This window comes from Gymnoscopelus microlampas (genome assembly GCF_963454915.1).
Source record: "Gymnoscopelus microlampas genome assembly, chromosome: 8".
Classification (NCBI taxonomy): Eukaryota; Metazoa; Chordata; class Actinopteri; order Myctophiformes; family Myctophidae; genus Gymnoscopelus; species Gymnoscopelus microlampas.
The window spans coordinates 1,529,662-1,545,590 of record NC_139945.1 but is presented as its reverse complement, the minus strand read 5'-3'; the positions used below and the strand labels follow the sequence as shown (position 1 = coordinate 1,545,590).

The 15,929-nt window shown below is 42.4% G+C and overlaps 1 protein-coding gene across 1 annotated transcript in view; it reads right to left on the bottom strand.

Moving 5' to 3' along the window:
- igsf11 (immunoglobulin superfamily member 11) overlaps positions 1–11,304 on the bottom strand; it is a 201,238-nt gene extending 189,934 nt beyond the window's left edge. The window contains exon 1 of the mRNA XM_084065190.1: positions 11,173–11,304. Within this exon, the coding sequence (XP_083921316.1) occupies positions 11,173–11,233 (61 nt within the window). The 5' untranslated portion in view covers positions 11,234–11,304. The remainder of the gene's footprint in view (positions 1–11,172) is intronic.
- Between the last annotated feature and the right edge of the window lie 4,625 nt (positions 11,305–15,929).

Below are 15,929 nucleotides of genomic sequence, written 5' to 3'. Positions count from 1 at the left end.
CACACACATCACCGTTGTTGATGACCACACAGTGCGCGCACACACACACGCACACGCACACATCACCGTTGTTGATGACCACACAGTGCGCGCACACACACACACACACACACACACACACACACACACACACACACACACACACACACACACACACACACACACACACACACACACACACACACACACACACACACATATATCTGAGCCTCCTGTTGCAAACACGCTTTGCATGTTCATGCACGTACGTGCACGCGCGCGCACACACACACACACACACACACACACACACGTCCCATTCTACGTCCTCTAAAGTCTTCCTTTTCTAACTCATGTTAGAACATGTACGTGCACGCGCGCGCACACACACACACACACACACACGTCCCATTCTACGTCCTCTAGAGTCTTCCTTTTCTAACTCATGTTAGAACATGTACGTGCACGCGCGCGCACACACACACGGTATGGTATTACAGTGCTTAGCACGCACAGCAGAGGAATTAAGATGAAAAGATACAGTTCACTGAGTATCTCACAAGTCTCTCTCTTTCTCTCTCACACACAATCGCTCTCTCTCTCTCCCTCTCTCAAACACGCACGCAGGCAAACTCTCTCTCTCTCTCTCTCTCTCTCTCTCTCTCTCTCTCTCTCTCTCTCTCTCTCTCTCTCTCTCTCTCTCTCTCTCTCTCTCTCTCTCTCTCTCTCTCTCTCTCTCTCTCTCTCTCTCTCTCTCTCTCTCTCTCTCTCTCTCTCTCTCTCTCTCTCTCTCTCTCTCTCTCTCTCTCTCTCTCTCTCTCTCTCTCTCTCTCTCTCTCTCTCTCTCTCTCTCTCTCTTTCATGGCAGAAGTGGAATTTGGTCACAACAAGGAACCACAACAATCAATAACACACACTTACACACAACCGTCTCTCAACACACAGTGTGTAAATCATGTAACGTTATATTCACAAACCGGCCCCACGCTCCATTCATTCATCTGTGTCTGTGTGTGTGTGTGTGTGTGTCTGTGTGTGTGTGTGTGTGTGTGTGTGTGTGTGTGTGTGTGTGTGTGTGTGTGTGTGCTTCTGACGCAAAGTAAAGGTGACAGCGCAAGGTGGCTGGATCAGACAAGTGCACGCACACACGCACGCACACGCACACACGCACACGCACACACACACACACACACACACACACACACACACACACACACACACACACACACACACACACACACACAGACGCGCACACGCACACGCACACGCACACACACACACACACACACACACACACACACACACACACACACTCATGTGAAACTACTGCAGCAATCAGGAGCAAAATTCAATTTAAAACAAACTGACCCAAACCACCCTGGAATAAGACATGTCAGAGACACGTGTGTGTGTGTGTGTGTGTGTGTGTGTGTGTGTGTGTGTGTGTGTGTGTGTGTGTGTGTGTGTGTGTGTGTGTGTGTGTGTGTGTGTGTGTGTGTGTGTGTGTAGTGAATGGTTCAGTGGATGTGTTTCCGTACAGACTGCAAAGCTGTCTATCTCTACATTCTACCAGGATTATTTTCCCATTCCTTTTTTTTTTACAACCACATGAACCCTTTAGCATCCTTATAGTAAGACCAAACATTCAGCGTAAATAGCCTGTGTACCAAAATAAAATATATTTATTTTTAGAATTATTATTATTCTTTATTTATTATTATGTTAGAGCAGGGGTGATGCAACTTTGATGATGGAGAGGGCCACTATATATTTACACACTCCGTATTTTAACTCTTTTTGTTAATTAATGCCATTCTATGTCACGCAGAAGTAGCCAAAATAGCAGATCTACAAGCTCAAAACGCGCCGCAGTGCGGCGCGTTTTGAGCTTGAAGATCGGCTATTTTTTTTAACTCGAATCCTGACTTTTTTTTTTGGTATTTTTTTTATTGGAATCCTGAAAAGTAACATTTTTATTTAATTTCAAATGCATTTAGTTATACTTATGTTAACTTTATGAACTTAAAGACAAATATATTATAATTTTAATACTAGTCATTAAGCTGCTAATATAGACTGAAGTAATTAAAGCGGGTCAAAGGCTGGCAGAGGTGGATGTATTAATTAATTATTAATACCTGGCAGTGATTGTGTTAAGATTGTATCGTTGCTCTCTCTTTCTCTTTCCAGCTCTCTTATTGGCCGAGCTGCACTACTCATCAAAAACACATCATCAACCAAAGGGAGCGCCATCAATCACAATGAATGGATCAACAGCAGCAACGATCATAATAAATCAATTGATATCAGCAACAATGACAATAAATCGACCAACAGCAGCAACGATCATAATAAATGGATCAACAACAGCAGCAACAATGACAATAAATCGACCAACAGCAGCAACGATCATAATAAATGGATCAACAACAGCAGCAACAATGACAATAAATCGACCAACAACTGAAGCAATGAAAGCAAATAAAGTTCATACCAGACAGTACATTAACCCATTAAGACCTGGAACTTTGTCATTTTTGGATTTGAGCTAAAAAAGCATTATTTTACACTTTGGTCTATTTTTGAAAAATCGTGAAAATGTGTGCAAATCTTTGAATATATATATATTTTTTAAGCGAACATTTTTAACTCAAATATTTGCTTCTGGGGGGTCCCTGGAACAAAATATTTTGATGGGGGTCCACAGCCAGATACATATAATTTTGGGGGTCCTTGACATGAAAAAGATGGAGCACCACTGATATAGAAACATACGTTTTTCAGAAAACTGTTGAGATTTAGGAGACAGGTACTGTAGAATCGGCTTCAGGTCTCAATGGGTTAAACCACAACGTCTTTGTCGGGTGGAAACTTCATGAAAACTGTTACCTTTCAGTATTCAATATAAAAAGCAATAGCAACAGCAGCATGTGTTCATGACCTCCCTTGAAACAAGGAATCGTCCCTTACATAGGAAACTAAACGACGTGTCCCTTATTGAATAAAGGACACACTTTGTGTTGACACACATCTATCAAGTTCAAACAACTCATGCTGTAATACAGGTTGTTAATGTCAACCAGCGGTGTAAAGTAACTAAGTACATTTACTCAAGTACTGCGTACTTAAGTAACATTTTTTGGTACTTTTACTTTACTGGAGCATTTCCAATTGTCAATACTTTTACTTCTACTCCACTACATCTCAGAGGCAACTATTGTACTTTTTAGTCCACTACACTTATTTGAAAACTTTAGTTACTAGTTACTTTGCAGATATAAAAATGATTACATTATAAAACATACATTAATTAACCACTTCAGCCTTATTTTACACCTGTTTTAAAGGAAGCCGGTGAACCACATTTTTTGAGGGATGGGGTCAGACTAGTCCACACCTGGGTGGCAGTGCTATAGAAGGAGAATTTACCCATGTTTGTTCTATAGGTGGGTGTTAGTGTTGTGGCTGTGGGTGTCGCTAACTTGTTGGAGGTATTTGGTCAGATATGTGGGGTATCGAGGGCAAAGTCGCATTGACTATTTTGAAAGCCAATCGCATTTTTTGTTGTTTAACCCTGTCTTCTACCCTGAGCCATCCTATTGGCTAGCAACATGTGAGGGGAAAAAGGTGGGTCTAAATATTGAACTTATAGTCTCTATACCAGCGGTTCTCAAACTTTTGCAAGTCAAGGACCCCCAAATTGATATGCATTTGGCCGCGGACCCCCATCGGATAGGCTAACCTTTTGTGCCATGGGGGCCACCAATTTTCGAAAATAGCAGATCTACAAGCTCACAGCGCAGCACGAAGTGAGCCGCTGTGAGCTTGTAGATCTGCTATTTTTTTGGGCCCCAGGCCGAGAAGTATAGTCGAATCAGTTTGTTTTGGGAGGTTTGAAGTTTAGTCTGTCTGTCTGTCTGTCTGTCTGTCTGTCTGTCTGTCTGTCTGTCTGTCTGTCTGTCTGTCTGTCTGTCTGTCTGTCTGTCTGCCTGCCTGCCTGCCTGTCTCTCTCTCTGCCTGTCTGTCTGTCTGTCTGTCTGTCTGTCTGTCTGTCTGTCTGTCTGTCTGTCTGTCTGTCTGTCTGCCTGCCTGCCTGCCTGCCTGCCTGCCTGCCTGCCTGCCTGCCTGCCTGTCTGTCTGTCTGTCTGTCTGTCTGTCTGTCTGTCTGTCTGTCTGTCTGTCTGTCTGTCTGTCTGTCTGCCTGCCTGTCTGTCTGTCTGTCTGTCTGTCTGTCTGTCTGTCTGTCTGTCTGTCTGCCTGTCTGCCTGTCTGTCTGTCTGTCTGTCTGTCTGCCTGCCTGCCTGTCTGTCTGTCTGTCTGTCTGCCTGCCTGCCTGCCTGCCTGTCTGCCTGTCTGTCTGCCTGTCTACCCACCTGTCTGCCTGTCTACCCGCCTGTCTGCCTGTCTACCCGCCTGTCTGTCTGTCTGTCTGTCTGTCTGTCTGTCTGTCTGTCTGCCTGCCTGCCTGCCTGCCTGCCTGCCTGCCTGCCTGCCTGCCTGCCTGCCTGCCTGTCTGTCTGTCTGTCTGTCTGTCTGTCTGTCTGTCTGTCTGTCTGTCTGTCTGTCTGTCTGTCTGTCTGTCTGTCTGTCTGCCTGCCTGCCTGTCTGCCTGTCTGTCTGTCTGTCTGTCTGTCTGCCTGCCTGCCTGCCTGCCTGCCTGCCTGTCTGCCTGCCTGCCTGTATGTCTGCCTGTCTGTCTGAGTGCTCAGTGCTCTACATATCAGAGCTATAGTAGCGTCCAGTCAGTCAGTGTCACATGTATCATCTCTGCACTAATCTGGAGGATTAACGAGGCCGACAACCCTTCCACCGTCTGCTGCCGTTTCTGCCTTTAATGCCACCGTCAACATGTAGTAGAGTAGTAGATCCTACTGGATCCTACCGTTTGCCACTGCCGGTGTTGATTTTGACAGCAAATTCTGGTCAAAATAGTCTTTTGAATGAAATTCCATTAAGTTTTTGTCGTATTTGAGTACATCTGAAAAGTTGACGTTTTTGTCTAGTTTTAGTCGACTAAATATCACGAGATTTTAGTCGGCTAAATCTACAGTTGATTTAGTCGACTAAAATGTGTGTTGGCGGTGCCTTGATGGCGTCGTAAATGGCTGATTTTACGATCGGTTGCGCGCTGAAAATAGCAGATCTACAAGCTCACAACGCGTCGCGCTGCGACGCGTTGTGAGCTTGTAGATCGGCTATTTTCAGCGCGCAACGCCCGAGCGTGACCAAACATAAAATGACTTGTCTTTTAGTTCTACTGGATCTCTTCTCCACTAGATCCCTCACTGACATTCTAGTCTAGTTTTTATTTGTTGACAAAATTGTCAATATATTTAGTCTTTAGTCTCATCATAGCTTTGTTTTTATCTAGTTTTCGTCAGTGGAAAAAGGTAGTCGACAAACATTTTTCGTCATAGTTTTCGTCGCCGAAATGAACACAGCTGTATACTGTCAAATAATGCCTTCGTTAAGGACGGGCTGCCGTGATTTTCAGTGATTTTTTTCTCCCTCTAAAACATGATCATCAGGTATTATGGTTATACTAGGAGGAAGATTTTTTTTTTAAAAGTATACAGAAATTGTTAAAATGATGTTTTTATGTGGACACGCCTCCAGTTCATTAAGTATACCTGGTTCTCACCTTAGCACCTCCTCCACCACCTTAGCACCACCCACCTGTCCTAGTCCCTCCTCCTCCTCATGCCCACACCTGTTGTGTTATGATAATGAGGGGGAGGGTATGTTTTTACTATGTCACTAAAGGGCTGTTTCTCTATTGGCCCGTTTGACCCTCAAGGTTTCAGCCTCCAGGAAGAAACTCCAAATAGTCAGAGAAGACATAAAACACCATTAAAACACCACCAGGGGGCTTAATGAAGTTCTATCAACCTCATAGACAGATGAAAAACAGAAACAGTGCAAAACCATGGCACCACCTCTTTAACATGTAGTCTAGTAGATCCTACTATCTGCCATTTTTTGCTATTTTTTTAAGTGGAATTAAAGCTAGGGTAAGTGATTTGCTTTTGTTAAAATAAGTGTTAAATAGCTCTATATTCTGATAGCACTCATTGCTATAGAGTGTTTGTTCAGTAAAAAGGAGTCTCCCATGTCTCTCCAGCTCTTTATTAAACAGAAAATGCATTTTCAGTTCAACTTTGTCCTGAAAATGTACTATATTGTGTTTACTAAAGAGCTGGAGAGACCCTTGTGACCGAACAAACGCTCTGTAGCAATGATTACTATCACAATATAGTACTTTAACCATTTTTAACAAGAACAAAACAACAACAAAAATATCACTTACCATACCTTTAACAGTGGAAGTAACATTTTTGAGTGGTGCCAACCACTCCTATATCTGGCTTTGTCCGTGTGTCCGTATGTATGTATGTATGTCTGTCCACAAACATTGATGACAACATCAATACGGGGGTCAATACGGGGCTCATCAAAGGCACCACTCACTTCACACAGTGATAATTTCAAATGCATTTAGTTATACTTATGTTAACTTTTTGAACTTAAATACAAATACATTGGACATAGAAAAGACAATAGAATGATGTTAATACTAGTCATTAAGCTACTAATATAGACTGAAGTAATTAAAGCGGGTCATGTTTGCATGTTTGGAATCATAACAGCTGAAATCAATAATATATCACTATTCTGATAGTAACCTGTGGGCCACATTAAGTGAAGGTGCCGCCAGTTGCCCATGTATGGCCTACTCCAAGGGTTCTCAACCTTTTTAGGCCTCGACGCGCCAAAATAATAATATTAGAACTCCAAGCAGTTAGAATTGTAGGAGTTGAGGCATTACATTTAGCTTGACTCGGTTCCACAGATAAACATTGTGAAGATAGCTGATCTACAAGCTCACAACGCCTCGCAGAGCTCGTAGATCGGCTATTTTCACAATTGTTGCCTCTTTTCTTATACTATTTGACAATGCGGTCAATGTTTGACCAGTTTTTAGAGTAATATTTTGTTGATTTACTTGCAGTAAAGGACTTTTTTCTTTCCTTTCTTTCTGAGGTATTAACTGGGGACCCCCCACCCTGACAAGCACTTGGAATTGTAGGCATTACATTTAGCTTGACTCCGTTTCCACGGATACATATCGTGAAAATAGCTGATCTACAAGCTCACAACGCCTCGCGTTACGACCCACAGGTTGAGAACCACTACTGTAGGCCTATATAGTTAACATCTTCCCACATACTCAACCTCTCCTACACCATCTGATTCCATTCTTCTCTAAATGATTATGTTCACACCTGCCTCAGAGACTAACTAACCAGGGACTGGAGGTTAATAGACTCTATGCCAGAGGTCTTCCACAGGGGGTCCGCGACCCCTAGGGGGTCCGTGGAGGTACTGCAAGGGGTCCGCAAAATTGTTGTTTGATTAAACAATATTTTTGTTTTTAAAAACTTAAAAACTTTAAAAAATATATATATTTTCCCCCAAGAAATGTCAAATTATCTTTAAACAGAACATGAATCCACCATATTTTAGCAAACAGATAAATGGAGGCACAATGCACAATAAAACGGTTATGTTTATACATATTTTGTAGAGAAAGGTCCTTTTATTTGCACAACTACTGGGACAGGTGCGTTGGAGCAGGGCAACCATTTGTTCATGTTTAGACATATAAAACACAATTTTATACATATGTATACAACTAGAAGTTCGGGCCGCTACGCGGCCCGAACTTCTAGCATTACGCGTCGTTCACTTTGCAGTGCCACCTTACAGGCACCTCACAGTGTGAGAGAGAGTTTTGTGCTCTCCTAAATCCACGGCAGGCTTTGAAAGTACCCACTGCTGTCGTGAGATTACGTCACACTGGCGTTGTGTCCATATTCGGGACGACCGTCTCATCGTGATGTCACGACCGTGATGTCATGCTGTCGTGAGATGACGTCACACTGGCCACATACAACGTTACAACGTACATACTGACAACCGACATGGCGCAGGATTCAAATTGTATATATACTAGAAGTTCGGGCCGCTACGCGGCCCGAACGTCTAGCGTGACGCGTCGTTCACTTTGCAGTGCCACCTTACAGGCACCTCACAGTGTGAGAGAGAGTTTTGTGCTCTCCTAAATCCACGGCAGGCTTTGAAAGTACCCACTTCAGAAAGAGGTGACGTGCATCACCTCTCCAATGACCAAAACCCACTATGGAAGCCGTCGAACTGGTGCGATCTGACGGCATCCTAGAATTTATAGGTAGGATGTGATGTCATGCGTGATGTCATGCTGTCGTGAGACGCACTGGCGTTGTGTCCATATTCGGGACGACCGTCTCATCGTGATGTCAGATTACGTCACACTGGCGTGATGTCAGATTACGTCACACTGGCGTGATGTCAGATTACGTCACACTGGCCACATACAACGTTCGTACATACTGACAACCGACATGGCGCAGGATTCAAATTGTATATATAGATAGATGTATGTGGTACGTAGCCACCCTAACCCTAAGAGGTAGGGGGTCCCTGCTCCATCTCCACAACAGTTTGGGGGTCCCTGGCCTGAAAAGGTTGAAGACCCCTGCTCTATGCACAGCAGCCATATTGGAAAGAAATTGGGTGTCTTCCTTCAGAGGTGTTACCAATGATACTAATGAAGGCTCTGTTCCATTCATGGTCAGGGTGCTGATATCGTGCATGTTGGCTCACTAGAAACACTCCATTCTGGTTCCCAAATGGCCCCTTATGGTGGGTGTGTAACTCTGAGAGTGTACAAAAGGAACCAAATGGATCTGTGAGGGTCCATTTGGTTCCATTTGTACACTCTCAGAGTTATGCGGGTCCTTGAAAATAAGACAACCACTGTGCCACACTAAATGGAACAGAGCCTTAATTAGTATCATTGTTAACACCTGAGAGGGAAGTAAGGAAGAGGCCCAATTTATTCCCAATATGGCTGCTGTGCATAGAGCCTATTCAGCCAGACAGCGCGAGTGGTGGAAAAAGTACTCAAATGTTTTACTTAAGTAAAAGTATCAATACTGCAATGTAGACATACTTTGTTACAAGTTACAAGTCCAGAACTAAACATGTACTTGAGTAGAAGTACAAAACTATTGGTATCAAAATATACTTATGTACCAGAAGTACTCATCATTATGCAGAATGTCTTATACAAAATGTATAAAAACATATTTTGAAAATAACAGATCTACAAGCTCACAATGTGTCGCATCACGACGCATTGTGAGCTTGTAGATCTGCTATTTTCAAATGGCCAAAATGTAATGTTTTGTAATAATAATCTAAATCTACAAAGTAGTAACTAAAGTTGTCAAATAATTGTAGTGGAGTAAAAACAATATTCCTCTGAGATGTAGTGGAGTAGAAGTAAAAGTATTACAAATTGGAAATACCTCAAAATTGTACTTAGTACAGTACTTTACAGTTACTTTACACCACTGCCAAAAGATATGATGAAACCAGGAAAAACATAAAGAGTACTATTAGTGCTCAGTGTGTGTTTTACTGAAAGATATTACCCCCCACCCACACCCACCCACCCACACCCATAGAGTTATAGACCCCCCCACCCACACCCATAGAGTTATAGACCCCCCCACCCACACCCACCCAAACCCAGACAACATGTCGTGCGTTATGATGGCTTTACACGCACCGTTAACTCCTTCATCACTGTTTGACACTTGTGATGTGTGTGTGTGTGTGTGTGTGTGTGTGTGTGTGTGTGTGTGTGTGTGTGTGTGTGTGTGTGTGTGTGTGTGTGTGTGTGTGTGTGTGTGTGTGTGTGTGTGTGTGTGTGTGTGAGTCCCCAGTTCAATTATGATGATGTATTCATATACTGTAGTGTATTATAGGCCAGTGTGGTTCTCAAACTTGTTTGTGTCAAGGACCCCCCAAAGTGATATATATTTGGCCACGGACCCCCCAACTGATAATGTGTTGTGCCAGAGGACCCCCAGAAGAGAAGCTTTGTGTTGAAAAAAAACAGTCAAATTATTCAACATTAGCAGATCTACAAGCTCCAGAGCTTGTAGATCTGCTAATGTTTTGAACAGCCAACGCATAAATGGATAAAGTGGTTAAAAATGTTCGGGATGCTGTATCAACACATTTTGCTGGGGACCCCCTGCTGGAACAACAACCCCCTCCAAGGACCCCAAACTTTGAGAGCCAATAGTGTAGGTGATGGTTGTATGATGTCAGACACATTCATGATGTTCAGAGGATGATGTCACATGATGGATTATATTTAACAACAACAGATAGCGTATAGACCATAGTTTCTCAAAGTGGGGTCCACCGGGGACCCCCAGGGGTCCTTGGGGGGGGATGTTCCAGGGGGTCCCCAGCTAAGGTGGTTAATACAGCACCACAATCATTTTAGCAACTTTATCCATTTCTATGTTGGCTTTTCAAAAAATAGCAGATCTACAAGCTCACAGCACGTCACTTCGTGACGCGCTGTGAGCTTGTAGATCTGCTATTTTTTGAAGATTGGTGGTCCCTGGCACAAAAAGGGTTAGCCTATCAGATGGGGGTCCGCGGCCAAATACATATCAATTTGGGGGTCCTTTGACTTGGAAAGGTTTGAGAACCACTGGTATAGAAGTTCAATATTTTGGAACTTCTCTGTCATTATTTCTATATAATTGAATAGATCAGACTAGATAATGAATCCCTTTGGAATGACTGTGAATGCATGTTATCATAAGCATATTCTGGGGGGTAAAACAGTATTATAGCCCTAAAAAACAGCCGATCTACAAGCTCACAAGGCGTTGTACAACACAATGCTGTGTGAGCTTGTAGACCTGCTAGTTTTGGGGGGGCGAAAGATTTTGTGTAGAAGGTCTAAGAGTACAGAACTTACAACATGAGGTCCAGTTCATTTGACTATTAGAAGTTCAGTTTGTTTGCACACACACACACACACACACACACACACACACACACACACACACACACACTTAGTGTAGAGGGTCCCAGAACAGAACTATAACATGAGGTCCAGTTCAGTTGACTATTATAGAAGTCCAGTTTGCCCACACACACACACACACACACACACACACACACACACACACACACACACACACACACACACACACACACACACACACACACACACACACACACACACACACACACACACACACAGTGACCCTCTCTTCTTACCTTCCATACAGAAGAGGAGCATCCAGGCTATCCACAGATCTGAGTTGTTGAACTTCACCATGTTGATGTTTGCTTTGATTTATTCCTCCAAAAATACACACACTTTAAAAACTCTTCAGAGTCTGTTATTCCACTGGTTGTTCTCCTCCTCCTTCAGTCCTTTAGATCTATAAACCCACCAGTTCTATGGAAGTAGATCCAAACCTCTAACAGTCCCTTATTTGTAAAGGTCTCACAACAGCAGAACATGGATGGAAAACTCCAGGTTTTTGAGTGTGTTTACAAGTCTTGTAACTTGTTTTCTTGTGTTTTTAAAAAACCCAAAACCTTTTCCCAACAACAAGACCATAAGCCAGAGAAGAGCTAATGTTGTGTTTAATACAATCCAAAGTGAATCCAAAGCTCCACTCCTACCAGACGTTATGGTGTTTGAAAGCCTCAGTTTTCTGCTTTTTCTTTCAGTTGTCAAACAGATCCTTATATAATATATTCTCCTTCGAATATTCTTCTTGTAATATTCTCCTTTGATCCGTTAGATTGTCGTTTCTTTTGAGGTTTTCAAAGGCTTATATCAAAAGATGAATCCAGAGAGGAGAAAATGTGTGTTTTATAAAATCCAAAGTGAATCCAAAGCTCCAACTCAAGACTTTATTCTGTTTAAAATGCTTCTTGTCTTTCAGTGTCAAACAGGTCCTTGGAATATATTCTCCATAGAATAGTATTCTTATTCTCCTTTGATCCGTTAGATTATTGTTTCTTTTTGTGTTTTAAAAAGCGACGAAACAAAACATTGTATGAAGCCAGAGAGAGAGAATGTGTTCTTTAAATCCAAAGTCCTCTCCTCCTAACAGACTTTATTCTGTTTCAAATGCCTCCGTTTCTTCTTTTCTTTCAGCTGTCAAACCTCTCCTTGTAATAATCTCCGTTAGATTGCTGTTTCTTTAGTGTTTTAACAGGCTTTAGATCACAAGATGAAATCCAGAGAGAGAGAGAATGTTTGAGAATAAATCCAAAAAAAGTAGGATCAAGGTTGTTTTCCAGTTCTGTGTTCCACTGGGTGTGTTTGGTGTTCACAACCAAACCCTGTCCTTTAATAAATCCTCCTTAACGTCCTGTTATCGTTATGTTAGACAGAAGGATCCATTATTATGATAATATAATCCACCACGCTGTGCGTTAACATCCATTCTATGAGAGAGAGAGACGTTAGAGACGCGCTAACGGACTGTAAAACATTACTAACTGACTGACAGCGAGGAACGCAGGTCTCTCTCTCTCTCTCTCTCTCTCTCTCTCTCTCTCTCTCTCTCTCTCTCTCTCTCTCTCTCTCTCTCTCTCTCTCTCTCTCTCTCTCTCTCTCTCTCTCTCTCTCTCTCTCTCTCTCTCTCTCTCTCTCTCTCTCTCTCTCTCTCTCTCAGCGGCTGTGGCTGCGTTTCTCGCACTGATTGGAAAAGCCCGGCGTTGCCAGATCGTGCGAGAGATACAAGCAAGCGAACGCAAGCCCCCTTCATATCAAAGGTCCATTATTTATTAGGCATTTGAGCCTCAGATTTTAACAATAATTTAACTCTTGAGAGCGTAATTTTTACACTCTCAAGAGAGAAAGATCTATAATGGTTCCATTTGGCTACCAACTCTTTAGCTGGGGACCACCTGGAACCCCCTCAAGGACCACTGGTGGTCCCCGGACCACTGGTTAAGAACCACTTATATTTTTTTACAAATCTCTTTATTATTTTTTCACAGAAAAGAAAAACAAGAAATTGTGGGAAGCAATAAATACAAAGAGTATAAAAATATGTTCAGATGTGGGGGTCCGTATACATAGGCTACACATAGTAATCTGGGGGTCCTTGAAATAAACAACTACACTGTAGAAACAAGCCCCAGAACCCCCCCCAAAAAAAAAAAAAAATACATACAAGTTTAACTTTACAGAAGAAAAACAATCCCACACAAGTCGGCTTATAATAAGCAGACATGGCAACCCTGATTGAACGCTCACACAACCAGCCTGGTGTTACAGCCCTCTGTTGTCATGGAGACCAGTTGACGCCACAAGTTCCACGGCCAGAGGAGAGACGATGCTGCCCCCTGCTGGTGGAAAGGGGAACACGCACGCTGTATGGATGGATCATGGATCCCATAGCCTGGAAGGACGGGCCACGCAGTGATTGGCTAATAGGCAGGCCGTGGCGGAAGAAGTCCATTTATTTAAAATGTTCATATATTTTAAGTACAATTTTGAGGTATTTTTACTTTTACTTTTACTTTACTATTGTACTTTTACTCTTACTTTGTAGATTTTGATTATTATTATACATTTGAAAACGTATGAAATGGGACATTCTGCATAATGAGTACTTTCTGCACTTTTGGTACTTTGAGTACATTTTCATACCAATACTTTTGAAATTTCACTCAAGAAAATTCAGAATTTCTGACTTTTACTTGTAACAGAGTATGTCCCCATTGCAGTAAACACACACACACACACACACACACACACACACACACACACACACACACACACACACACACACACACACACACACACACACACACACACACACACACACACACACACACACACACACACACACATGTTTTGACTGCTTTTCTTTTGGACACTGTGGCAATGTGAACATATGTTTAGTCAATAAAGATCCTCTGAATGAGATGGAATCGAGTGGAATTGAATGTAATTGAATTGAATTAACAGCTGCCACCCTGTGAGGTACATAAGGTGACATAAGGACCTATGAGGGTGCATAAGGTGACATAATACAGCTGACAGTGACAGTATGCTGTATAATGTCATGGTGATTGTAATGGTAATGATGGCAGCCATCATGATTGTATTGACTATTGTATTGATCTGCATCACCCATGGCTTCCCTTCCTTGTGTGTGTGTGTGTGTGTGTGTGTGTGTGTGTGTGTGTGTGTGTGTGTGTGTGTGTGTGTGTGTGTGTGTGTGTGTGTGTGTGTGTGTGTGTGTGTGTGTGTGTGTGTGTTTTTTTTTATTTTTTATCTTAGGTAGTCTAGGACACGTGCACAAGTTGGTTGTGAGGGGCCTGCAAATGGCCGGCCTCTCCAAAAGGAGGGCTAAACAATTAGCAAGGTAGCCTACTGCTCAATATCAGCTCTTATAGGAAGCCGCTCAATGTGGAGGAGGAGTTGTTTCCTTTTACCCATGATTGTTGTCCGCTGTGTTTGACAAGTATGTCATCTTTTGTTTTGTATGTAACAATGCTCTGCTTTACTTGCACTTTGTAACTGTCTGTTTCCCCTTCATCTGACTGCACTGGCAGTGTTTATGTCCTTTGTACATCCTGTACTTCTTATGTGGACATAAATACACATTTCAAATGTGTGCGTGCCTGCGTGCTTGTGATGGTTAATATATGCATACTGTATGTTTATGATTATGAAAGTAATATGATTGGTTAAATCCCAGGTGTTTTCCTTCATACAGCTTCAGTACTATAAGGTTAGGGTAGTAGTTACATTGGCTCTCAAAGTGGGGTCCGGGGACCCCCAGGGGTCCTTGGGCAAAAGTAGTTAATATAGCATTACAATCATCTTAGCCACTTCATCCCTTTATATGTTGGCCACTCAAAAATAGCAGATCTACAAGCTCGCAGCGCGTCACTTCGTGCCGCGCTGCGAGCTTGTAGATCTGCTATTTTTGAAAAGACTTGAAAAGTATTGAAAATGATTTTCGGAAGATTTTGAATGATTTAGAATTTTTAACCCCAAACCTTCTCTTCTGGGGGTCCCTGGCACAACATACTTTCAGATTGTATACATATCAGTGTGGGGGTCCCTGGCACAAAAAAACATTGAGAACCAGAGTTAGAGAACCAGAATAATCTCAACAAATTTGAAATGGGGAAGTGGGCTACTGCCCTCTTCTGGCCACCTAGTGTAAAACACCTGATTGAAAGTGTTTCTTTCACTGTTCCTCAAAGTTGGGTGTGGGCCCTGGGGACCCCCAGGCCAGGGTCTGGGGACCCCCAGCAGGCCAGGGGTCCAAATGGACCCTTATGGGTCTATAACTCTGAGAGTGCACAAGCGACAGCTTAGTTAACAACTCTTACAGAATATTAAAGGGTCTCTGACTGAGGTTTATAAAAGTGCACTTTTGGTCGGATTTGGTGTCTAATTATAGCCTGACATAGCAGAACTACAAGACACGTCAAGAGCTGCTATTTTCAGTTTGTGTGTGAGATACATGATATTAGTTATTAAAACAGGCATACCCCCATGTGATATTAATGTCATTATTACATTTGACACAGTATTGTATTTCATTAGGATGTTGTTTACATTATTCTGTGAACTGTGGTTGAAGCGTGGCCAGTGTGGAAAGTAACTAAGTACATTTACTTCAGTACTTTTACTTCTACTGCACTACATCTCAGAGGCAAATATTGTACTTTTACTCGACTTGAAAATTTGAGTTACTACTTCATTAACCAGTTCATTTTATACATAGGCTATTTGAAAATATGTTGAAACGTGAAACGCTTTATCATTCTGAATGTTTGCTCTACAATGACAGGAGTGACGCTCATTGGGACAGGCACTCATTGGGCAGCTAAAGTGTTGTACACATCATTTTAGTATAAGAAAGAAGTCACTTTGTGACTTCTGTACTATATACCGTTTACAAGTGAGTGTATTATTGCCATTTCATTATGCAAATAAGAATAGGTTTCAGAATAGGACCAGAGTTTGAAACAAGTGCAAGTGT